The sequence below is a fragment of the Oryx dammah genome, unplaced genomic scaffold, assembly GCF_014754425.2.
Source record: "Oryx dammah isolate SB20612 unplaced genomic scaffold, SCBI_Odam_1.1 HiC_scaffold_18, whole genome shotgun sequence".
NCBI classification, from domain to species: domain Eukaryota; kingdom Metazoa; phylum Chordata; class Mammalia; order Artiodactyla; family Bovidae; genus Oryx; species Oryx dammah.
The window spans coordinates 91903335-91930243 of record NW_024070202.1 but is presented as its reverse complement, the minus strand read 5'-3'; the positions used below and the strand labels follow the sequence as shown (position 1 = coordinate 91930243).

General features: G+C 37.2%; 2 protein-coding genes across 3 annotated transcripts; both read left to right on the top strand.

Moving 5' to 3' along the window:
• The first annotated feature begins 871 nt into the window (after positions 1–871).
• Positions 872–26909, top strand: ZNF800 (zinc finger protein 800). 2 transcript variants are annotated; one of them, XM_040259572.1, is made up of 6 exons: positions 872–2570; positions 3045–3163; positions 8167–8262; positions 19817–19960; positions 22202–23894; positions 25114–26909. In XM_040259572.1, coding segments are annotated over exons 2-6 (1995 nt in total). In that variant the 5' UTR covers positions 872–2570; positions 3045–3102; the 3' UTR covers positions 25115–26909. The 2 variants fall into 2 exon arrangements, with proteins under 2 accessions (XP_040115506.1, XP_040115505.1); XM_040259571.1 differs by having other exon boundaries at positions 22202–26909.
• Positions 1828–2890, top strand: LOC120877542 (putative uncharacterized protein C1orf229). The gene is made up of 2 exons (XM_040259890.1): positions 1828–1919; positions 2143–2890. Exons 1-2 carry the CDS (start codon positions 1828–1830, stop codon positions 2888–2890), a joined length of 840 nt encoding a protein of 279 aa, XP_040115824.1.

The following is a 26909-nucleotide window of genomic DNA, read 5'->3' as shown; positions in this document are numbered from 1 at the left end:
AATTCACATCTGGTCAGCAGACATTTGTAACTTTCACATATCTGAAGTAATGCTTTTTCATGTTTATGAAAATTTAAAATTGTATATTCATTTTTAAGCCCATGATAAATTTGCTTATTCAAGTAGCAGATCTCCCAAAACTTAAAAATATTTCACCTCAAATTTTACCAAAGATCTCCAGTGTTAAAATAAAAATTCCACTGTTAAGGGTCACATTAAAATTTTTTTTCTATTGTTTTGTGTAAGCATATTCCTCTGTGGCTCAGTGGTAAAGAATCACCTGCAGCGCTGGGAGCTGCAGATTCCCTTCCTGGGTCAGGAAGATTGGAGGAGGGCATGGCAACCCACTTCAGTATTCTTGCCTAGAGAATCCCACGGACAGAGGAGCCTTGTGGGATACAGTCCCTTGGGTTGCAAAGAATTGGACAGGACTGAAGAGACTTAGCATGAAAATATTAGAAAAATATTTTACTGGTTGTATGACAAACACTATCATGTGGATGCAGCTTACTTTACTTTTAGAAATTGTGGCATTTCATTTTTAACTGGGACAATAGTTGCTTTACAATGTTGTGTTAGCATTTGCCATATAACAAAGTGAATCAGCTATATGTGTGTGTGTGTATATATATATATATATATGCCCACATATCCCCTCTTGGACCGCCCCCCTTACCACCTAGATCCATTTCATTTTAGTTTGTTTTGTGTTGCTTCTTAACTATGGGACAGATAAAAATGATCAAATATACTACGCTGACCAGTTAAGTGTGCAGAATGAACAGGTGGAATTCCTTTTTATTTTTATTTTATTTTTCTTTTTTGGAATTCCTTTTTAAAAAGATCATTTTTGTATCATTTTCCTGTCACCCCTATTAGGCTGCTAAAATCACTCAGACCTATGCAAATACTCCATTCAGTGTATTTACAGTAACACATTTATTACTGGAGCTAATACAAACTCTGAATTTTGAAAATAGATTTCAGTCACTCGTTTGTTTTTCCAAAATACATACAGAGCCTGTCTACTAAACGTTTTCACGGATCCGAAAACCGGCAACTTAATCATGAAAGTTTTCAGTGGATCGTGGGGGAGGGCGGGTGGAGATTTTTTAAACGGACTTTTTCTTTCTTCAAATTTTCATTTTTGCTTCTGGAGCCGGGGAGAAGGCGGGGGAAGCGACTCTCCCACCCCCGAGCACCGGCACACGGGGTTGCAGAATTTGACAGACCACTGCGATCCTGGGGGGTTTTCCAAGCAGGATAAGCGCCGAAGAGAAGAAAAAATGAGTACTGCCCACGTGACCCAACTTCACCTTCAGATGCCAGACGCCGAGCGCAGCTGCGATCAATACCGATCTTCCACGGACTAGACTGTTTTCCTCCCAAAGACCTGATAAAGCTCTGAGAGGCACACTTCGGAAATTGCTGGGTTAGAGGAAAAAAAAAAAGTTTCACTTGTACCCTTTATAAATGCGCTGACAACTTTTTCGGAATCACCACGATTTACGGCTTACGCATTTGCCAAGCCTCTTCCTACAGTTCTCTCCCCTGCTTTTCCAAGCCTCCCGGTTTCGGTTCCAAAGCGATAGCAACAGTTTGGTTGCCCAGCAGCCCGTCTCCCGGCCCCAACCACCGCACCAGTGGCCTCGCACCTCTTGGCCCGCGAAGCCCAGGACTTCGGCCCCCCCGTCCGCCGGGGACGCTTGCGAGAGCCGCGGGTCGAAGACACCCGGCTGTCGGCCCCGCGCCACCAGCCCAGGTTCCCTCTCCCTGCCCAGCCGCCGCGCGTCGCCTCCCCACCGGCGGGGGCGCCGGGCCGGGCGCATGCGCGTGACGCTCCCGGGCGTGCCGGCCACACTCCCCCCACCCACTCCGAGAGCTTGTCACTTCCTGCCCTCGCCCCATCTCCGTCCGGGGTCAGTCACTCGCTCCCTGTCGCTGCCGGAGAGTCTCTGCTTCCCCCTTCCTACTCGCTCCGCGGCGGTGGCTCAGGCTCTTCGGGGAGGGGGAGACCGAGAAAGCGAGAGACTGACTTAATAAAGTTTCCTGAAACAACAACTACTACCAGAAAGGGCCCAAGGTGGGGGGAAACCCCCATCCTTTCGCGCCCCTCTCCAAAAGCCTGAGGGACCATTGCAGGTGGAGCGACGCTGGGGGGGAGCCGGGCTCCAGCGGCAGCCGTTACCCGGGCGAGGGGCGCCTCAGGTCCTGCCCTCTTCGGTTCCAGCTCCTTCGGTGGCGGCAGCAGCGGCTGCGGGGCGGTTCCTCCTGTCAACTGCCTGCGCCCGCGCGCCGCCCGCCCGCCCTGTTCCACAGCGCGGAGGGACGCCGTGAGCCGCCGCGTCGCCTCGGGCCGCGGAGGGACGTGGTGAGCTGTGGCGCTTCCGCGTCAGCGTCGGCGGGGACTCTTTCGGAGCGCGTCGGGCCCGAACCCCGGTCCCTTCGCGCGGGCCGCCGAGGCTGCGCCAGGTGGGGCCCGAAGCCGCCTCCCACGCCAGGCTGTCCCCGCGGCCGCCCGGCCTGCTCTCCTTCCTTCCGCTCGCCCGCCGGCCCGCCCCAGGAGTTCAGTAAGTTGGGCGCACTTGGTTTGGGGGACCGGGGCTCTGCCTGGGAGACCCCTGCGCACGTGCGTAGCGGGAGGGCCGGTGTGGGCCGGCCGCCGGCGGGAGCTACCCTTCGGCTGCCGCCGCGCCCCCCGCCCCGCGGGCCCCGGCGCTGGCCGTGCCCGCTGCGCTCCGCGCCTCCATCTCCGCGCGCGCCCGCCCGGGAAGGCGAGGCCGCCGCCGCCGCCGCCCGCGCGGCCGGCCAGGCCTTCGCCCTGCGCTGCGCGCCCGGGGCTGCGTTTCCGGGTAGGGCGATGAACCTGTGCGGGAGTTCGGGCTGGTGAAGCCTTCGTGCGTTTTTATTTTTCAGTTGGAGAGGAAGGTGCAGGGCGCTAGAGGGGAAGCGGAGGGTGGGTGAAGGGAACGTTTCTGGAAAATGCGGCGAGAGCCCCCCCAGGAAGTTCAGGGTGAGTGACGGGTTTGTGCTTCTTTCAACAGCCAAGCCGCAATGAAGAGCTTCTTACAGTGAAAGGAAAGTAGGTCGCGCCCACTGAAAATGCCTTTAAGGGACAAATACTGTCAGACTGACCACCATCATCACGGATGCTGTGAACCAGGTATACCCCTTTCTTCTCCAGTTGCTTTGGTCTCCATCAGAGCCACTCTGCTCTCTGCCCTATGTTTTCTTTTCTTCCTGCCCAAGAAGTCATTCCTAACTAAGCAGGCTATAATTTCCCCTAGCATAAAACCAGTTATGAAGCTAAAAGCTTGTACAAACAAGAGATCTCCCTTGCTTGATCCCTTTCAAAAGGTACTGCCGGTGTCACCTGAAATCTTTTCCACAAGATCAATTACTCAATCCCTTTTTCTTCCCTTTCAAGGCAGCTTGTAGCTAGTAGTATACCCTCATGCTCTGTGAATGGTTAAAACTGAAGCGAAAGGAAAAAATAGGTAGTATTAGAATACTACCATTTATTTTTATGAAAGCTGTTTCATTTAAACTTTTAAAAACTAGAAATTTCTTCTGCTTAAATAGTGTTGAAAGAGAGAATAATGCTTAAACCTAAGAATGAGTTTAGTTTGGGCTAAGGAAAGTTTGTCGAAGTCAACTCGTTGGGAGAATGAGGTATTAAGTGCGACCTCTTAAAGATCTTGGACAGAACACAGGATTGCAAAATCTGATTATTTAAGATAAATATTTTTAGGATATTGTTCAGAGGGATGTTTTTTAGTTGACTTTATGAAGCTAAAAAGGTATTTTTTGGAATCTCACAAGGAGTATTAGAACACTAATAAAATGTGATGTATAAACTAGTGATAGTTTTTCTGCTTATTAGAAGTTTGTGCATTAGAAACATTCAGAGGTACAGCTTAAAAGAGAATCCTTGAATATACACTGTCACTAAACCAACAAAAGGCTATTCTGTTAAGTTCAAAGGCAGTTGTTGAGCATTATTTTTGATGTAAAAGTTCCAGGATTTTTTAGTACTTTTGCTTGTTTCTTGTTGGCGTATTTTAACCGCACCCAGTGTACTTCGTTTTGTCACAGTGAAGTTCATTTAGAGTACATTTTGATTAATGGGGAAAAAATGGTGGTGTTAAAGGGGAAGAACTTCTGTTCTCTGGAAACTTTGGTACATGTTAGAATAAAATTTGTACTATGACCCTATCCCCACTAATTTGCTGAAAATAATAACCTCTGCTAATAAAACAGGCAATCCCAGAGTGGAATCCAGTGTTTATTCACTTGCTCCCTGATCTGCCTACCTTTCATCATCCTTTCTACTGCACATTTTGTGTATTTGAAGTGAATATATATCCCTTATATTTTACCAATTGTTGAATGGATTTTGCTAGTTTTGAAGTAGAAAACTGTGAATGATTTTTTTATACTTCCACTCTTTTTTTTTTTCCACTGGAAGACAGTCTCTTCCACTGTCTTTTTATTCCATATTTTCCTGAGAAGTCGTTTAAGTTGAATTAGTTAATTAAATCATATTAAAGCTTGTTGCTTAGGAAGAGATGTATTTTGTCATTCGTTTAGTTCTTTGACAAGTCTTTATTGAGCACCAGTTAGGTGCTAGGCACTGTTCAAGGCAATGTGGATATAAGTGGTGAACACAACAGATAAGCTCACTCCTTCATGGAACCTTTGAGTGGAAAGAGATGGATGTAAATAAGTACACAGATAAGGTAATTTGTGATCATACCTTATTTAGTGTATTCTGATAAAGTTTTCTAGATACTTTAAAGATATTTTCCAGAGATGAACTTTTAAATTTGTGTTGAAACTTGTGCTTCTTTTCCTCCCTCATTAACACAAAGTCAGATAAGTTGCTTTAATTTTAAAAATTCAGCTTTATTTTGCCAGAAACTTTTCCCATGCAGTTTATTTTTCAGACTTTTAGGTCAAAAGTGGTTGGTATTTCTTTGCTTTCTTAGTTAGAAGTAAACACTTTCTGAGGGTTTAGTTCATTGGAAAGGTAGAAGTGTAACTTATGAGGTAGTTTTAATTGTCATTATTTCACAGGAAGATAATGGACCAAGTGAGAGGATGTTTCCAGTATTGAGAGGAATAGGAATGGTAGTTTTAAAAAGAGGTTGCCCTCAGATGGAGGGAAGAAGATGACATTATGTTTATGAAGTTCTTTTAATGAACCCTGCTGAGAGATCTGTCCTCCGTTTGAATTATGAATAGTAGGTGAGTTCCTGCATGAGAGAGAGCAATGTGTTTTTGGGGAGGTCTTGATAGGCTGGATCAATTTGTAGTGAGTGGTGGTGTTATAAGCCCGTATGTAAAGTATATTCTTAGTTATGCTTTAAGAAAGTTTTTTTGTTATAAAAATTTTCAAACATTCAAAGGTAGAATGCTGTTGGAACCTTACGTAACCAACACACAGCTCCATCGGTTATCAGTATGTGAGTATGTGGACAGTTGCTTTTGATCTGTATTCTCCCCTCACCACAGTTCCTTCTCTATCCTCCAACTGCTCCCCTGCTCACTACTATTTGTAAGCAAATCTCAGACATCTTAGGTTGAAGAATATCTTAAGAGGCTTGTTTTAAGGGAGGAGAGACTCTTTAACGCAAGTAGGTGATTCTGGGAAGTGTGTTCTTGGAAGGATGTAAAGAAAGATGTTAACCTCTGAGACTTTAGGGTTTTTGGCTGGAGGGTGGTGCTGTTTTTTTCCTTGATGGTCATGTGACCTGATCTTGGGAGGGATGATAGGATATGCAAGAAGAAATTTTATAAGATATTAACATAAAAAGTTTTTTTAGGATTGAGAATATGTTTTCAAATGAAGAAAGAAATGGGAACTATACAGATGTGTATACCAGGTGGATATTCCACTCATAACAAAACTAACCCTGGGGTTATTTTGAATGGTGTCTCAGGATGTGTATGTATTCTGGTGGTACCAGTGATGGTGATGGGTAACAAAATTTTGCTCTAGCTTTAAGTGGAAGTGGAAATTAGTGGAAGGTTTCTGGAGCATGTACCTAAATGAGGAAAGAGGGTGCTGAAGAGAAGTTTCCTTTTTTTTTTTTTTATCATATTTCTCCCTTATTTATTACTCTTTTTTCATTCTTGCTTTACAGAATTCTTGCCAGTTGGAGAGTCAGACCTTGGGACTTTTTAAAATTGTATAATTTCCACTCTATCTTTTATTAGTTTCTGTAATCAGTTATTGGTTGTTAGAATGTACAAATACTAGAAAGAGATCCATCTAATCCAAATAAATGATATCATCACTCTGTTTACAAATGTTTGCTGCTGTTTCTCTAAGGGGTTGAATTCTACTTCTCTTAGATTTTGGAAAAGATTTTTCATTTTTGGTGTCAGGAAAGCAGTTGACTTGTAGATGATGATAATGTGATAAAACATTTATTGAGTCTTTACTGTATTCCAGGCTCCGATTTAACCAGGAACCTGCATTAGCTAATATAATCCTCACACAACTCTGTGATTTAGGTACTTTTAATATTCACATTTTGGAGATGAGAATAGAGAAATAGAGAGTGTAATTTGCCCTAGCTGTATCTAGTAAATGGCAAAAAAATTTCAGCACAGTCAGTCCAGGTCTGGAATGTTTTCTTAACCACTGCAGTTAGTGCCAACGTTAGATGTTCTCAAAATGAGTTGTATTTGTGTGTCTGTTTTTTAAAATACCCCCAAAGTGTCTCAAAATTGGGAAAATTTTGGTTAATGGAATGATTTGTTCCTGAGACATAGTTTTTCCTGTTTGTGTACACTGAACTTAAGAGAAGCCTAGAAGAGACTCTAAGGCTGTGTCTATACACATAGCACAGCAGGCTTTATCCCCCTTATCAGACAGTTAAGAGCTTTCCAGACCCAGGCTCTGAAGCAGTAGCAGCACCCATTACTGAAGTAACCTTCCTTATCTTCTCAACACTGAGCAGATGATGGTAAAACATCATCTGGGTTAAAATGGTAAAACATAACATACTGAAAAAAGAGGTGATTAAAATGACTGCTTTTTCTCCACAACTGTCTCTACCCGATGTCTAATGGAAAACTCAGTTTTCTTTTTCAGTTACCTTGTTTCTTATTACTATAACCTTTTTTATTATATATTTATACTAACAATCTGGGGGTGTTGGCAAGCAGGGATGATGTAGACCTCTATATATTCACAACGGGAATATTATTTTTACTTCCTGTAAGAAATGCATTCTTTCTAAAATGCATACTTCCAAAAGCCTGGGCTAGTGAAGTGTGAGGCAGAAAGTTTTTCACCTCTATAAACCCGACCCAACAGAAAGAACCTTTGTTAAGTTTTGTTGGTATTCCACTGTCCTACCAGACTTTTTGTGTTTATATTTGCATTTATACATAAACCCACACATATATTAAATTTATTTCTGTAGCTATTGAAATATATATTAGTATAATTGAGATCATGTTTTATAACCTGCTTGTGTTGCTTAACAGTGTTTATTGACATCCTTTGTTGTCAGCACACGTAGGTCTAGCTCATACTGTGTAATAGCCAGGAGAGGTTCTGTTGTATGGATATTTCATAGTTTATTTAGTCTGGTTCCTTTTGAGAGACTTCTAAGTTGTTTGAAATTTTTCTCAATTATTTATAGTGCTGCAGAGTGCTGCAGTGAACATTCTTATACATCTGTCATTGTGCACTTGACCAGTTCTTTCCTTAGGCAGTGGTTCTTGAGTTTTGCTCTCATAATTGCCAGAGAGCTGTACTAGATTTTCTGGAGAGTTTTGGAATGGTTTATGAGGGGTGGCTAGGCTATTATTGCCCTAGAATTTTGGTTAAATGTAGTAGTTCCTCTTCAAGGGAAATAAAAAGGCAAATACGACTAATATGTACTAAATAACACCAAAATAGTAAGATCTTTGCAGTTGAACTTAATGCATAGCCTCAGCAGCCTTAGTTTTACCTTGAATTGAGAAAAATTGTAGTTATATGTTTACCATTATTTTATTTTGCCTTAAAAAGCTAATGGTGAAATACATACAAAAAAGTGTGATTGTCATTTAACATGATTATAGCAAACCATTGTTTTACTTCAATAGTAAATGATTTAAATAACCCTTTTTTGTGGGGATTGGGGTGGGTATTTGTCTTCCATGTAGTTTATATCCTGGAACCTGGAGATGCTCCTTTGTTACAGCAACCACTACAGACATCCAAATCTGGTATTCAGCAAATAATTGAGTGCTTTCGATCAGGTATGAATGTTTTAGGATGTATTTTCAATCTTCACGTAGTACCTTAAAATTACCTAGAAATCCTTAGAAATAATTTTAAAAAAATGAAATATATACACTGATTTTCTTTATAATATACTTTTGTCATTTTAAAAAAGTGGACGAGTAAATATTGCTTGATTAGAAATTATTTTTCAGTATTATATACTAATTTTAAAAGTGTTTAGAATGATTTAAAGAAATATATGGTATATTTGCTGGTAAAGTGTCTCTTAAAGATTCATTGTTATTTTTTGGCATGGTCTTTATAAACTCTCAGAAGACAGTACTAAATTATACAAGGTCTTTATGAGCTTTGGCAGGGTAGATTATTTACTCGGAATGTCTGAGATGTCTCTTGTTCTAGATTAATTACTTTATCATCTCTGTTTATGTAACTCACCATCTCCTACCTAACCCTGGAGTTTCAGTATCTTAAGTAGAGCATGTGATAGAAAAAAAGACTTACTCTAGCCCTGATATCTTCGGATATATTTGTTTAGCTTTTCTTTCCATTATATTACTATAATAATGGATATATAATAAGTATATTTGTGCAGTTACAATCCAGTGCTCTAAAATAGGTATTGCTAAGTATAAATGGTTGAGAACTATTAGAAGTCCTGTCAGTAGGTTGTTGTGATTCTTATATCCACTTGTCCACCACTTGTGGATTTGGCTTCTTTGACATTGTAGGGTATTAAATCAAGTATGAACTAGCAAACGCACATGACTGATGGACAGTGGTGTCCATCACCACTTAGGACACCTAAGTGATGGACATCCTAAGTTTAAGGATTAGAATACCTTTTGTTATTATTTTAAAGGTTACTGTATCTTAATGAAAAAATTCTGAGATTTAGAGAATTTATATGAAACCACTTGTCTTGATGAGAAATTTTTTAAGGTGCTTGTTTTTCAATCTTTTTAAAGGGAAATAGTATACATTTGATTTATTTTAGGATTCTAAAAAACAGATTGTTCCTTTAAGTTAATTTCTGACTCTTGAGAGTCATTTCTTAACACTTTTCATCTATAATCCTCATGGCGTTGCTTTTATGTATTTAAATCAGTATTTCATGTATGCTATAACAAATACCTGTGCTCATGCTGGACGGTGGTATAACATATTTTATTGTGTTTTTTTTTATTGCTTTTTACTTTTGATAATTGCCCTTGGTTAACGGAAATAACCAATAGGTCAAATTCTCCTATGGTAAATACAGTTAAAATTTTACTAATTAGAGGCAACATTTAAGTATGTTTCTGGCATAACAGAAAAATGGTTAGTTTTTAATTGCAGTAAGAGTTTCTGTTAGCTACTTTTAGTACAGAGATAAAAATCCTTTTTGTTCTTTCTCATATCATGGAAATGAAGATAATACCTTCACACTTAGTTATATTCTTTGCCTTGGGTTTCTTTTTTAAAAGTTTGCAATTTGAAATTTTACTATTTCAGTTTATTACAATGTTATTTGATTAAAAAGTTAGAATTGTTTCATTTATTTGTGCTTTTATCTTGAAAAAAAAATTCCTTTTCAACAAGATCTTGTACCCAAAATCTATATATTTTTTTAACCTTGGAAGGTGAATATTTAAAAATGAAATTATTTGTTTTCTCACTGCACTGTGGTTGTATTGGTTTTCTGTGTTTGCCATTTCTTTACTAAGATTAAGGAAGGGATTGTGAAATGGATAATGTGCTCTTTCTAAAATGTCTCTGGCAAATTTGCCTTCTGAGCTTTTTTTTTTTTTTTAACAAATTTTGAAAATAATATAAATTCTAAGTACTCTATTATTTAAATTAGAGATGGTTTAGAAATATGCTAAATGGTACAAAGAAACTAATTTTGGATTAAAAAAGAACTGTTTTACTTTACTAGTGTATCTCATAGCTAAGTAATTCTGATTTCCTGAGGATAGTAATCTCTTACATATCTGGATAATCTCAAGTCTCCTAAGGTAGCTCTTCTTTAGCACAGAGGTATTTAAGCCTCTGCTGACTGAAACCTTGGGAGGATGAGATGGAAGTTTGGACCACATGACAGGGTCTAAGATACCTTCTCATTCTGAGACTTCTAAGTTTCTCCCAAGCAGCCCCTCAGTAACTAATCTCTTTCTAGGCTGTTTCCATTATGGCTTGGTCACACACATTTCATTTAAAGAGCTATAGTGGTGTTTTATATCTGACAGATATTTGAAGATAGAACTTTGAAGTCATGCTTTTGCTCTTGTTAACATTCAGAAGCTCAGCCAGGTTGTGCAGTAATGATGTGTTAGGATATCTCTTTATCTTCAAGCTCAGATAGTTGTCTTCAACTCCTGTATCAGCTCTGTTTAAGGGATTTATGGTCTCCTGCCTATACGGGGCTCTCTACGACCTGGTTTTAATTCCTGTCTAAGCTGGACGTTCATAAAAGGCTGAGGAAGGAGTTGACTTAACCTTTTTTAGGTCCACCAGCCTCATGTATGCTGTACTGACTGGTTGTACTGACTGCTTGACCAGTTTTGACTCATTTTCTTTGCTTCCTACTTCAACTTAAGCTTTGGACTATTTCCCTAGCTTTAAATTACAAATACTTCTAGACTTGTAATCTCTACTTTTATCTGCTTGACTTAAAAATTAATCTGAACAGACTTTTCTTTTTGGACTACGTGATATATGTGTGTGTGTGTGTGCGTGCTAAGTGGCTTCAGTCATGTCCAATTCTTTGCAACCCTATGGACTATAGCCCGCCAGGCTCTGTACATAGAATTTCCCAGGCAAGAATACTGGAGTGGGTTGCCATTTCCTTTTTCAGGGGATCTTCTAATCCAAGAATCGAACCAGTGTCTCCTGCATTGCAGGCAGACTCAACTGAGCCACCTGGGAGTATTTAATATATACCCGTGGCTTAAAAATAATAATACAGAGGTATAAAAGGATATACAGAAATATAGAAATAAGTGTTTTTGCTCAGATAGTACTAATACATGGTTTGTGTCTTCTTCCAGAGACTCTCTACCCATATATGAACATATATCCCTTAACTTTCTTCCTGATACAAATGGTAGCTGACTGGGTATTTAGGTATCTTTGGCTTTAAACAGTACATTCTACTGTTGTTTGACATCTGTCCATATATAAATATCCCATATTTTTTAGAAGGCTACCTGTTTTGCACCTACCTACAGCTTTTCTACTTTGAAATCTCTAATGCTTGGGTGACTTGAGACAGGCTGTTTGTTCTGAAGCCAGGATTCAGGTACTGCCTGGACTGTGCCCTGCCCTTTGCTTGAGCTTTTCTGTAGTTCTGTCAGTCCTTCTAGGATCTTGTTGGTGACTTTTTGTCTTCCAATTTTCCCTCCTTTCTATTAACTTAAAAAAAAATTGAAGTTGAAATATAGTTGATCTACATTGTTGTGTTAGTTTCTGGTATACAGCAAAGTGATTCAGTTATATGTGTGTGTATATATTCACTCTTTATCATATTCCTTTCCAGTTTGATTTATTATAGGATATTGAATATAATTCCCTGTGCTATACAATAGGATCTTGTTTATCCATTCTATATATAATAGTTTGTATCTGCTAGTCCCGAACTCCAAATCCATTCCTCCCTCTGTTAACTTTTATTTTCAGTTCAGTTAAGTTGCTTAGTCGTGTCCGACTCTTTGCAACCCCATGAATCATAGCACGCCAGGCCTCCCTGTCCATCACCAACTCCCGGAGTGCACTCAGACTCACGTCCATCGAATCAGTGATGCCATCCAGCCATCTCATCCTCTGTCATCCCCTTCTCCTCTTGCCCCCAATCCCTCCCAGCATCAGAGTCTTTTCCAGTGAGTCAACTCTTTGCATGAGGTGGCCAAAGTACTGGAGTTTCAGCTTGAGCATCATTCCTTCCAAAGAAATCCCAGGGCTGATCTCCTTCAGAATGGACTGGTTGGATCTCCTTGCAGTCCAAGGGACTCTCAAGAGTCTTCTCCAACACCACAGTTCAAAAGCATCAATTCTTCGGCGCTCAGCCTTCTTCACGGTCCAACTCTCACATCCATACATGACTACTGGAAAAACCATAGCCTTGACTAGATGGACCTTAGTCAGCAAAGTAATGTCTCTGTTTTTGAATATGCTATCTAGGTTGGTGATAACTTTTCTTCCTTCTTTTCCCATCCTCTCTGCCCAAACTGAAACAAAATTTTAAATAACAAAAAGATGTATTTCCATGACATATATAAAAATTGATTTAATTGAGATTAATATTCTTTCTTCATATCATAGTCTTCTGGTAGAGGCAAAGAAGCTGTGGTATGCCCTAAGGTTAGAGACAGAAAAATCGGAAAAGGGGAGGATAATCATTTTGTCCAGTATTCAAAACTGGCCCTTAATATGAAGTTGGCATCCTTTTTTTGAGTTTTTGAAATATATCTCTTTTTACAATATTATACAGTTGACTTGAACAGCATAGGTGTGAACTGCATAGGTCCACTTTTTGTGGATTTTTTTGGGTAGTAAATATTACAGTACCAGATGATCCTTGGTTGATTGGATTGAATGCCAGGGTGCAGAACTGAGGATATGAAGAAAGGGAGTATAAGGAGGACTGTAAGTTATATGTGGATTTTTGACTGCATGGGGAGTTGGCATCCCTAACTCCTGCATTCCTTCAAAGGTTAACTGTATTATAGAAAAAGATACTACCTATAGAATACACTACTACGATGTGCTACGATGTACAAGGAACAGTGTCTCTCTTGAATCTACAGTTAAGTTCAGTCGCTCAGTCGTGTCTGACTCTTTGCGACCCCATGAATCACAGCACGCCAGGCCTCCCTGTCCATCACCAACTCCCAGAGTGCACTCAGACTCACGTCCATAGAGTCAGTGATGCCATCCAGCCATCTCATCCTCTGTCGTCCCCTTCTCCTCCTGCCCCCAATCCCTCCCAGCATCAGAGTCTTTTCCAATGGGTCAGCTCTTCGCATGAGGTGGCCAGAGTACTGGAGTTTCAGCTTTAGCATCATTCCTTCCAAAGAAATCCCAGGGCTGATCTCCTTCAGAATGGACTGGTTGGATCTCCTTGCAGTCCAAAGTGAAGTCACTCAGTCGTGTCCGACTCTTTGCGACGCTGTGGACTGTAGCCCACCAAGCTCCTCTGTCCCCTTGCAGTCCAAGAGACTCTCAAGAGTCTTCTCCAACTTAGGGAGGAGTAAATTATAGTGAAAAGTGAGAATCGGCTTTGTGTGATTTTCGCTATCGTTGTTATCTAACTAAATTTGTTTGGTCTTTAGTTTCTTAGAGATTTTGTTTGTTTTTTTTACTGCTAAAGTGACATGTCTTTCAGTTAATGTAAACTGTGACTGGATGGTGATGCCTAAGTCCTGATTCTGTAAGCAAAAGCTTGGGATGAAAGTATAACTTATCAGAGGTATATATCTGCTGTATTATATGATGGAATTTTTTGCTTTTAGTTGATACATAGCAACTGTAGGAAATTTAAAATCAGATTGCATATTTTGGGGATAGATAAGAAAAATGTAGCTTTATTTTATTTGTTATTACATTCATCTTCAAAGCATCTCACCTGAGGCTGTGTTGCTAGGAGAGCAGCCATTCATATTGGTTTGGGAATTTCTCAAGGGCATAGATCATATCCTTCACTTTCATGTCTTCAGTGAATAATATTATACCTGGTATTTAATAGGTGTTCAGTAAATATGTGTTAGACTAAACAAATGTTTCACCAGATAGGCACTAAAATAATTTCATTCTGCTTATAAATGTATTATAGCATGTTGCAGTGTTCATAATTAATTTAGTAATTTTTTTTTTAACCAACCCTTGTAGGTAGTGGTTTTAAGAGAACAATTTTGAAGTTTTCTTATATTAAGGATGGATGATCAGTTAGAAATTCCCTTCATACTGGTCTTGGAATTCAGCAGGTGTAACAGGAATTACAGATTTGCTTGCAGTGTTGGGAATGATATTGTGGTTTAACAGTCATCCTAAAGAAACTGAGTTCGTGTGTGAATCAACAATAAAGCATACAATATACTATTAAAGTTGTTGCTGCAACTTAAAAGGGTCATTCACCAATATATCAGTATATTAAGGGAGAAAAGGAAAGCTTCTCTTTGGGCTTCCCTGATGGGCTGGGTCTGATGGTAAAACATCTGCCTGCAGTGTGGGACACCTGGGTTCGACCCCTGGGTTGGGAAGATCCCCTGGAGAAGGAAATGGCAACCCACTCCAGTACTCTTGCCTGGAAATTCCCATGGACAGAGGAGCCTGGTAGGCTACAGTCCATGGGATCACAAAGAGTCAGGCTGGACTGAGAGGCTTCACTTTCACTTTGTCTTAACTAAACAACTTAAGCATATTTTATTAAAAGATGTGGACACTATTTTTGAATGTAAACTATGCTACAGTCTCTTCAGAGGATTGTCTCTTAGCACAGAAGAGTTAGAATTAATATGATGTTATGTCAGGCATCTGACATACAACCTAATGTGAAATTGAATACTGATCCTTTTTGAAAAGAAGTTTTTTAAACCTTTATATCAGTATATACAGTGTATTTTACTTTAATTGATAGCACAGGATTAAACCTTTGATGAGGTTTAACTAAATTTTATTGACCACCCATTATGTGTGAGAATCTGGAATGTTCATTAATTAGTTACAGGCATCAAAAGCCTTCTCTTTGGAGGGCTGGTTTTTCAAAAGATACTGAATTGATGATCTATGTAAACGGTATGTAAGTAGTATGTAGTGACTTCTAAGATGATTTTTAAACAAATTTTATTTATTTATTTATTTTACTTTATTTTACTTTACAATACTGTATTGGTTTTGCCATACATCAACATGAATCCGCCACAGGTGTACATGTGTTCCCAATCCTGAACCCCCCTCCCCCTGCCCTCCCCATACCATCTCTCTGGGTCATCCCAGTGCACCAGCCCCAAGGATCCTGCACCCTGCATCGAACCTAGACTGGAGATTCATTTCTTACATGATATTATACATGTTTCAGTGCCATTCTCCCAAATCATCCCACCCTCTCCCTCTCCCACAGAGTCCAAAAGACTGTTCTATACATCTGTGTCTCTTTTGCCGTCTCACATACAGGGTTATCGTTCCCATCTTTCTAAATTCCATATATATGTGTTAGTATACTGTATTGGTGTTTTTCTTTCTGGCATACTTCACTCTGTATAATTGGCTCCAGTTTCATCCACCTCATTAGAACTGATTCAAATGTATTCTTTTTAATGGCTGAGTAATACTCCATTGTGTATATGTACCACAGCTTTCTTATCTATTCATCTGCTGATGGACATCTAGATTACTTCCATGTCCTGGCTATTATAAACAGTGCTGCGAAACGTAAGGTGAGAGAGTTATCAGTATAGGAAAAGGAATAATTAGGAGTAAGGCAGCACGGCTCTCTTTCTCTCAGGATTAACAGTTGTGGAGGAAATTTTGTTGCTGTCTGGGTGAACTTTGGTTGCTGTCTTATCTCTTTTTTCAGGTTATAGTAGGTTTCAACTATTGCCAGAGGCACAGTTGGTTGGCTGTGTCAAACTGTTAGTGAGCAAAGCAATCAGAAAATGGTAGCTGATTAGAATAAAGCATTATGTCCCTGTGGGAAACCAACAAAACCTTAAATGGTAACTGAAACCAACTTAAGGAATAATTTTTGCCTGTTTTTATGGAATGAGGGCACATCTTATTTTTCTCATTTGTAATACATATAAGCAGAATTGGAAAATCACTCAGGTCCCATTTTTTACTTTCTGGTTAACTTTATAGAGACTTTTAAAAAAATTTATAGGGAAGATTTTTTTAAACTTAGAGCTCACCAGTATGTCTAACAAATACCCATCAGGCGTGACCCTGAAAGCTGTGAATACAGTGGTGAACATCAAAGGTATCTTTTCTGTCCTCTTAGAATTTCCAGTTTAATGGAGATAAAAGTATCTAATCACAAAATAGTGAGATAATATGGTATAGGTGTACAGGGTACTCCAGGAGTATAGGGGAAGAATTCTTAACAGGAAACAGGAGGGGTCTGAGAAGGCTTCCTGGAGGAAATGACATCTAACCTGGAATCTGAAGGATTATTAGAAGTGGGCCAGACGAGGGAAATGGGGAGAATGTTATCGGCAGAGAGAAAGAAACATAGGAGAAGGCCTGAAAAGTGAGAATTTGGTGAATCCAAGGACTTGTAAGAAATTTAGTGTGCTTGGATCGATACAACTGTGTTTGTGTGTGTGTGTGTGTGTGTGTGCATAAGTGGTGTGAGGGTGGTAGAGTATTTTTTGTGATTTGAATATTAAGGTTAATTAGTCAAGGTTGAATCAAATACCTTTTTTTTTTGTTATGGTTGATTGAGATAACCTGGTAGATGATAGCTGATTTATGGGTGCAGTCTTAAGTTTTTACAAGTAATGTTTTTTATGTATAACTTCATGTAGTAGTTTCTAGTCATAGCTAAACCTTATTCAGATTATTTCTGTGTCCTTCAATCCTTTTAAACAGTTTAGTATCTTTAAAGGCAGAATTGAATTTGTAGTATAGGTCTAGCTGGTTTTTTAATTTAGGATTAAAATATGCAAAATTTTCCCATGTTTTCTTCTGTCTGATAATACATCTACCTATACTTACTAAGAATTATATGTAGATCAGTTACAGAAGTTTATCTAAAGTGTTCTTTATCATCAGCCTACCTCTCATAGTTTGTCAATTACTTATGAGGTTAACTATGAACTAAATATATTAGCAGTTTATTGCCAATATATTTTGTAATGTAAAATAGACTAGAGAAGTGTATGTGTGTGTCTGAACTTACTTTTACACAATGAATAATACCCAAGTTATCTTCTGAATCTTTTAAAATATATGTTTTCTGGTTTTGTGGTAGTAGGATTTCGTGAAATAAACTTTGAATTGGATTTGGGAAGTGGTAGAAATTATTTCATTATATATATATATTATAATTCTTCTGGAATTTAGGTTCATATTTTCTTTTATATTCTCCAAAGATAGGTTTGGTTTGTTTCATAAGATGAATAAACCAAAGTGCACACAGCTTTAAGGTCACATAGCTAGATGATATCAGAATTGGAATCTCTAAAGACTTAGTAAAGTTATGATAATATGGTAATCTTTTTGCAGTAGAAGTTTGAAGGCTAATGTCTTCAAAATGATGATAAAATGCAACATGATGAAAATTAAAAATTAAAGGTAAACAAATTGCAAAAGATTGAATCAGAAATGTTTAACTTTTATGGATCCTATTTCTGCTTTATTGACTATGCCAAAGCCTTTACCTGTGTGGATCACAATAAACCGTGGAAAATTCTGAAAGAGATGGGAATACCAGACCACCTGACCTGCCTCTTGAGAAACCCATATGCAGGTCAGGAAGCAACAGTTAGAACTGGACATGGGACAACAGACTGATTCCAAATAGGAAAAGGAGTACATCAAGGCTGTATATTGCCACCCTGCTTATTTAACTTCTATGCAGAGTACATCATGAGAAATGCTGGGCTGGAAGAAGCACAGGCTGGAATCAAGATTGCCAGGAGAAATATCAGTAACCTCAGATATGCAGATGACACCACCCTTATGTCAGAAAGTGAAGAGGAACTAAAAAGCCTCTTGATGAAAGTGAAAGAGGAGAGTGAAGAAGTTGGCTTAAAGCCCAACATTCAGAAAACGAAGATCATGACATCTGGTCCCATCACTTCATGGGAAATAGATGGGGAAACAGTGGAAACAGTGTCAGACTTTATTTTTTTGGGCTCCAAAATCACTGCAGATGGTGACTGCAGCCGTGAAATTAAAAGACACTTACTCCTTGGAAGAAAAGTTATGACCAACCTAGAGAGCATATTGAAAAGCAGAGACATAACTTTGCCGACTAAGGTCCGTCTAGTCAAGGCTATGGTCTTTCCAGTGGTCATGTATGGATGTGAGAGTTGGACTGTGAAGAAGGCTGAGCACTGAAGAATTGATGCTTTTGAACTGTGGTGTTGGAGAAGACTCTTGAGAGTCTTCTGCAAGGAGATCTAGCCAGTCCATTCTGAAGGAGATCAGCCCTGGGATTTCTTTGGAGGGAATGATGCTGAAGCTGAAACTCCAGTACTTTGGCCACCTCATGCGAAGAGTTGACTCATTGGAAAAGACTCTGATGCTGGGAGGGATTGGGGGCAGGAGGAGAAGGGGACGACAGAGGATGAGATGGCTGGATGGCATCACTGACTCTATGGATGCGAGTCTGAGTGAACTCTGGGAGTTGGTGATGGACAGGGAGGCCTGGCTTGCTGCGATTCATGGGGTCGCAAAGAGTCGGACACGACTGAGCGACTGAACTGAACTGAACTGAACAGTATTAATTATGCCATTGAGATTGTGTTTATTCTCTAGTAGTTCCAAAGCTTAATAGTCACTGTGTACCTGGATAGTCTTCATGGTATTTTTTAGGACACTTTTGTTTTTTTCCTATTTAATTCAGTATTATCCTTTTTTTTATTTTTGAAGAAACTGAAGGCTCATTAATTAGTGAACAGAGATCAATTTTGTCCATTTACCTGTGTCAACGACCAGTAGGAAGCAGTGACAAAAGAGGTTCTAGGTTTTATTTTAAATACTTCAGGAGTACTTGTTGCTGTTTATTTTCTGCCTGCCTTTTGATCTTCTATCATAATGCTTAGATTCTATAGATAAGTGGCTTTTCTTAAATGAATATTTATTCAGTGTTGTTAGAGCTGAGAACTTTGTAAATAAGACAGGCTTGGTCTTGGCCACTTTGGAATTTATGGTCTAGTGGCAGACAGGCTTTAAACTAGTAGTTCTGTCAATATTTAATTAATTGCAATTAGAGTGAGTATTTGAGGGAGAAAGGCTTTGAATAAATTTCTAGTAGTATTAAGAGACCTAAGCAAAATTCAAAACCATGGATCAAGGATTCTTTACTGTCCACTAAATGATCATAAATCCCATGTTGGTCCAGAACCGCAAGTAGTTTGAGCTGAATTTAAAAAAGAAAGGCACAGACAATCTTGTGAGACAGTTTTGACCTTCTTTAAGTAATCAGGGGAAAATGTGTTACTTCATGTTCACTTCGTAGTACGAAAGCGAGCTGGAAGAACCAGCCAAAAACTTGGGCTGAGGTGGCATTTAATTCTTCTGTACCACTCCAGGTCTGTTGCATCAGAATCTCCAGGAGTGGGTCGTGTACATTTTTATTACCAGGTCATTGTGATGATCAAGCAGATTCTAGAACCATTGCCAAGACATCCGAGGAGTTGATTGGCTGCTGAATTAGAAAAAGACCATCAGTTTTAGGTGTCCTAACATCCAAGTGATAAAATTTTGCTTAGAATGTAGTTTATAACTTATTTTTGAGTATAGTGTGGTAGATACTAGCAGTGCCTGCATTTTGTTTTAAAGAGTAAAACCACACTTTTGGATTGTCAGTGGTGATTTTCCAGTTTAAAAGTACATGTTAAAGTTAACTTTGTGTTTTCTTTTTTTCCTCAGGAACTAAACAACTGAAGCATATTTTATTAAAAGACGTGGACACTATTTTTGAATGTAAATTATGCCGCAGTCTCTTCAGAGGATTGCCAAATTTAATTACCCATAAAAAATTCTACTGCCCACCGAGTCTGCAGATGGATGACAGTAAGTTTTATTCATATGTTCATTTATGCATTTACTGTGTGTTCTTATACTATAGCTGCACATTCACATTAGAATGGTATCAGTATCTGGTTACAGATGACTTAGTGATGGAGAACAAAATAAAATACTTAACTCAGTGTTATATATTTGGTTTCTTAAAGAGATAATTGAATATTTTTTAATATCTGTCATTGGATTTTGCTAAAGATAAATGAAGTTAGATTTTTACTTTGTTTATTTGTATTAAAACATTGGATATTGTTTTTGATTGTTTATGTGAACTATATAGTTTATATTCAGGATTTTTGTAAATTAAAATATTGATGCTTGATGGGGGTGTTTGTATTTTTACTTCTTAGCAGCTTGTTACCAGATATGACTCATTGTTTACTTAGATTCTCCTTAAGTAAATGAGAAGGTTGAAAATAGAGCAAAGAATGAGTAAATAAATTGATTTTGGGGGTATTGTAGAGAGCATTAAAAAATATTTGATAATCTTTCTAATGTTTTCTGGGTCTTGATTTGAAGATCAGTTTTATTCTCAGTGAAATTGACTTGACATATCATTTTATCAGAAATTGGATTGTGTTGCAAGCTAACCTGAAATATGAAGTAGCTTTATGTAATGAAGGCAGGTAGTAAGCTAATGAAGTTTTTGTGTAACCAAATGTTTGTTAAGTATATTGTCTGTGTATGATTAAGTTGCGGTGTATGTAATGATACTGTTTTCTTGCTTTAAAGAGCTAACATAAATTCCTTAAAATATTTTATTAAGTCAGGTTACTTTCATTGTTTTTTGTTCAGGGATTTAACTCTTGTGGACTTAACAAAATATAGACGTTATTTGTCAGTTTGATATTTCAGTTGCATTGTGGACTTTGTGCATTTTTCAACTTAACGTTTTGGGGATGGGAATGGAGTGCAAAACTCCAAATAGCAAAACTACCACTTTAGTTATTAGTATGAAGTGATTTAAAATATAGGAAATAGATGAAACAAAAATTTCATATTTATCTTGAAGTTTTTCCTACCCCTGTTAGATCTTACTATACTTCTTTTATCATTGAGATGTAAATGAAAAGGCACTCTAGAAATTAGTTTCAAATCTAACCTTGCAATTAAGGAAGTAGTAGGAATTTAATTAACTTTCTGGTAGTTATTCTGTGTTAGTAGTAGTTTTAGGTGTGAACTAAAGTTTAGTTGAATTTTAGAGGGAAATAGGTAAATGGATTTGCTGGATTACTGTATACTCTTCTGTAATACTTACTCTAGAAGTACTTCTGTGAATGTATTCTTCTTACAGACACTACTTTATCCATTTTAAAAAGAAAGATTAGTAGACTAGAAGAATTATGATAAGTCATTTCTTGATTTCTAAGTGGTTATCAGATTTGATACTGTGTTTGTAGCTAGATTTTAGCATTGTATATAGGAACATAACCAGTGTTAGTCAACTCTGTTACAATAGGAATGTTAGGTTGCCTATAGACAGAGTAATTATATTGCACAAGAAAATAAAACTAGCTCTGTTTTTAGAATTAATTTATAGTTTTTAATCATTGGTTTAATAGAATTGTGCCATGTTAAGACATGTAATAGGACTGAATTTAACGAACACTTCTGTATATCATCATTTATGTTTCTAAGTTTTCCTATAAAATCTTTTTCATTTTCTATAAGATGTTCAAATGTCCCCATACAATTAGATTATTATGGATTAAGTTAATAGGAATGCTGTTATGTTTTCTAAAAAAAAAAAAAAAGAAATGATTTTTATACTAACATACTTCATGGTATTTTATCCATCTTGGGTTATGAGAACTTTTGACTTTCTTTTGCTAGCCTAAAAATATGAAGTATTATTTTTATTGTTTGGGATACCCATCTGCTTAAATATTTTATATATTTAATATTTAAATATTTTATATATTTAATATTTAAATATTTTATATATTTAATATTTAAATATTTTATAAAGGCCCTTATATTAAGTAGCTCTTCAGATTGTATCTATTCCTTAACATTTGTGTACAATGATGAGATTTTAAATTAAAGCAAATTTTAATTTAATCAGTACTAGTTTTTTAGCTTCATAAAATACTGAGAAGTAGATAATACTCTTGTAAAAAGAAATACAAATTAATAATAAATTTTAAGACAGGTTAATAATACATTTAAAAATATTAGAGGACTAGAGCAGGCTAATTATTTCAGATTAAAATGTTGTTTTTTCCTTAACAGACCTTCCTGATGTAAATGATAAACAAAGCCAAGCCATAAGCGACCTCCTAGAAGCCATATATCCAAGTGTGGACAAGCGAGAATACATCATTAAACTAGAGCCTATAGAAACTAACCAGAATGCAGTCTTTCAGTATATTTCAAGGACTGATAATCCCACTGAAGTCACAGAGGCAAGCAGTACTCCTGAACAGCCTGAAGTTCAAATACAGGAAACTAGCACTGAACAGTCTAAAACAGTTCCAGTTACAGACACAGAGGTGGAAACTGTAGAGCCCCCTCCTGTTGAAATTGTTGCAGATGACGTTGCACCTCCATCTGATGAACAACCGCAGGAATCACAGGCTGACTTGGAAACTTCTGACAATTCTGATTTTGGTCACCAGTTGATATGTTGTCTTTGTAGAAAAGATTTCAATTCCAGACGAGGTGTTCGTCGTCACATTCGAAAAGTACACAAGAAAAAGATGGAAGAACTAAAAAAGTACATTGAAACACGAAAGAATCCAAACCAGTCCTCTAAAGGACGCAGTAAGAATGTTCTAGTTCCATTAAGTAGGAGTTGTCCAGTGTGTTGTAAATCATTTGCTACAAAAGCGAATGTAAGGAGGCATTTTGATGAAGTTCATAGAGGACTAAGGAGGGATTCAATTACTCCTGATATAGCAACAAAGCCTGGGCAACCTTTGTTCCTGGATTCTGTTTCTCCTAAAAAATCTTTTAAGACTCGAAAACAAAAGTCGTCTTCAAAGGCTGAATACAATTTAACTGCATGCAAATGCCTTCTTTGCAAGAGGAAATATAGTTCACAAATAATGCTTAAAAGACATATGCAAATTGTCCACAAGATAACTCTTTCTGGAACAAACTCTAAAAGAGAGAAAGGCCCCAATAATACTGCCAGCAGTTCAGAAATAAAAGTTAAAGTTGAACCAGCAGATTCTGTAGAATCTTCACCCCCTTCCATTACCCATTCTCCACAGAATGAATTAAAGGGAACAAATCATTCAAATGAAAAAAAGAACACACCGGCAGCACAGAAAAATAAAGTTAAACAAGACTCTGAAAGCCCTAAATCAACTAGTCTGTCTGCTGCAGGTGGCCAGCAAAAAACCAGGAAACCAAAACTTTCAGCTGGCTTTGATTTTAAGCAACTTTACTGTAAACTTTGTAAACGTCAGTTTACTTCGAAACAGAACTTGACTAAACACATTGAATTGCACACAGATGGGAATAACATTTATGTTAAATTCTACAAGTGTCCTCTTTGCACTTACGAAACTCGTCGGAAGCGTGATGTGATACGACATATAACTGTGGTTCATAAAAAGTCATCCCGTTATCTTGGGAAAATAACAGCCAGTTTAGAGATCAGAGCTATAAAAAAGCCCATTGATTTTGTTCTAAATAAAGTGACAAAAAGAGGCCCTTCGAGAGACGAAGCAAAACATAGTGATGCAAAACATGATGGCACTTCTAACTCTCCTAGTAAAAAGTATGAAGTAGCTGATGTTGGTATTGAAGTAAAAGTCACAAAAAACTTTTCTCTTCACAGATGCAATAAATGTGGAAAGGCATTTGCCAAAAAGACTTACCTTGAACATCATAAGAAAACTCATAAGGCAAATGCTTCCAATTCACCTGAAGGAAACAAAACCAAAGGCCGAAGTACAAGATCTAAGGCTCTTGTCTGGTGAGGAACAGTTACAGAGTTTTGCTTTATTTCCCCCCATCGAACTAAAAAAATCATTTGACCATAATTTATAGCCGGTTCCATTTTAACACGTTTGCTTCCATATATCTTATGGCAATGGGAACTGCAAGAGTAATGTGCATATTGCATTTACCTCTTCAGTGACCTTTATTCCAATGGCTTGGGAACAAAAGTTAACTTCAGAACTTAATCTTCCACAGGACAATGCAATATAGTCATAGATAGATGGCACAGGGTCAGTGATTTCCTCTCATTGTTGTAAAATATATACATTAATATTGGCTTATGTTTACAATAGAAGTCTTCTGTTTAACTAACTTTGCACAGGTTTAATTTGATTCAGTGACTTAGTCTACTAATTAATACATTGTGGGAAAGTTAAGTATATTAGAATGAATTTGTGAAGGCGATAATTATAGGAAAAACGTCTTTTGAGGCACTGTAATTATTGTAAAAATTAATCTGTGACGGCTAAATAAAGTGCTGCACTCAGAAAAAATACAACCCCCAAATTGAATTTAGAACAATTAGCATTTATTATTTACATTTAAAATAGTGCTTCCAGGCAAAGGGGAAAACTCAATAAACAAAAGTTTGGATTATTTTCCCTTTTCCTTGGAAGTATGTGTTAGTTACTGTGTTCTAGTTTTGATCTATGGAAAGTGATTGTTTAGGTCCCAGATCCTCTTTATTTTTACCTTTTTGTTTAAATAAACTTTTGGTGATCATTTCAACATAGTTAATATTATTAAGTAGGTTTTTTTTTCTTTTTTTTTTATGGTTGTGTGTTGAAAAGTAAAATCCCTCTTGGGAAAAAAGAAAATAATATTACTTTTTTAGAGGGTTTTGGAACAAATGTAGATTTTAAAATGCAATATAAAATAAGGTGTAGACTCCCTTTTGTTTTCGTAAATCTCCCTGTATTTTTAAAAGTTTACCTTCAGTACCTGTGTCCCTCGTATTAAGGCATTTAATATATTTAATTAGTATTAAAGTAGTTTCGGATTCAGGTTCTAAAGCAGTATACTTAGTTTGAGTGCTGAGTAGGTTAAATGTTGTGGTTTGACTATCACACATTTTTTTTTGTGTGGAAAACTTGAGATGAAACCATTCTTTAGAAGTCATTTATTGTATAATTCTAAAAATAAGGTTTTATTGGTAAACTCAAAAGTGTTCATTTATTCCCATTTCTCCTCAGATAACTTCAAGTGATGTACGGAAAGGTTTGGAGTTCATTTTTGTGGAAAGACTTTAAATTGGTGTTAGAACCACTAAACATCTTCAAATGGTACTATGAGGAAAAAAAGAAAAAGTTTTGATAAATATATGACTGTAACTGCTGTTTTCTGACTAAAATAATAACCATCTAACCACTTGTTTCTAAGGCACTGCCTCTTCCAGCACTTTCAAGTAGCTGTGACATTAAGTACTGTCATCACAATCCATCAACTAACCACCCTTGTGCATTTGGTCTACGTTTTCTACACAAATGGTGCAAATTTTGTTTTCCAACAGTTTGTTGATTAAAGTGATCAACAACCTGAAGAAAATATCACCACTGGTGATTTTTAATTAACAAAGACTTTATCTTAGCGATTTTAGTTTTGTTCCACTTCATTTGGCAGACTTTTTATCTGGATTGTACAGATACATAATTTCCTAGTGAGTGTATGTTAGGACCAAAAGATAAATTAATATCAGCACATTATAAATATTTAGCCTGCTAAATATTTGTAATTATTTTTATATCCATTTATTTCTAACTTGTTCTACAGCACTTAAATGTTTGCAAGTTTCATTCTAAAATTTATACTACAGGAAAGTTGCAGTTCATTTTCACCCATGGATCATCACATTCTTCATTTGTAAACATCTGAGGTTTTTATGCAAATTAAACATTCCCCTGTATTTCTTTAAATTTCATTCAAAGCACTTTAATGATAGATGCAACTTAAATTTTCAGTTTTTTTTTTTTTTAAAGACCGCACATTTACTGATGTTAATATGAAGGCAGTAGTAAATAGCTTACTGAAATTTTATGGATGCAGACAATCCCTGCACAACCATTTCTTACAATATTAGTTTATTTCTTTAAATATTGCTAAAAAAGGAAGATTGGGGTGTAAACCCTGCCTTTTCCCCCCCTCTCCCAAGTAAAATCTTAGATGACCACTTTAGATAATATTTGATTCCTACTGAAAAATTTAAAAAATAATAAATTTTTGTCCATTTTTGTAATCAAGATTTTAGGGAAAACAGAAGTACATCTATCTTTAATGAAATATTGGGCATGTTTTTGTGTATCAATATTTTGTATTTTTTAGGGAATACTTTATTTTTAAATAATTTTTAGTAATTTTTGTCAAATTATAATTATAAAAGGTACAGCAGGAGAATATACTGTGTTTTTATACAGTTTCACATGTAAACTTAGGAGGGACCCTGTCCATCTATATACTTTTCATATAAAATTTTAAAATGTTGAAGATCCACAAGGTCATAATAAAATGATTTTATAGCTAGAAAAGCATTTACCCTTCCCAGTGCTTTGCACTAAAATATACTGTGAAAGGAAAGTAGAAAGACTGTAACTTGCTGGAAATGTTCTATATTGAATGTACGTGCTCTTGTTGGAAAAATGTACTATATGTGATGGAAATAAACCAGATTCGAAGTTATTTCAGCTAAATGTGCTTCAGCGAAGGTGCATTGGTTGAAACTTAAATGTTTTATTATCAAATTTAAATTTATTCAATGACTGAGCGGCTACACTTGAAATTTATCCTGATCGTTTTATTTTTAAGAGTTAGAGTGATAATTTCTCTTTAATTTAAAAACAGATTTACTTTTCCACATATGGAAAACTTGTACTTATAGGTCTAACTTTAATGATTAATAGCATAATATATTTAGGGAACTAAATGTGTAGGTGTTATTTCATTTATAAACCATCTTCATTAGTGGCACATTATTAAACCTGTATGTTTGACTTTT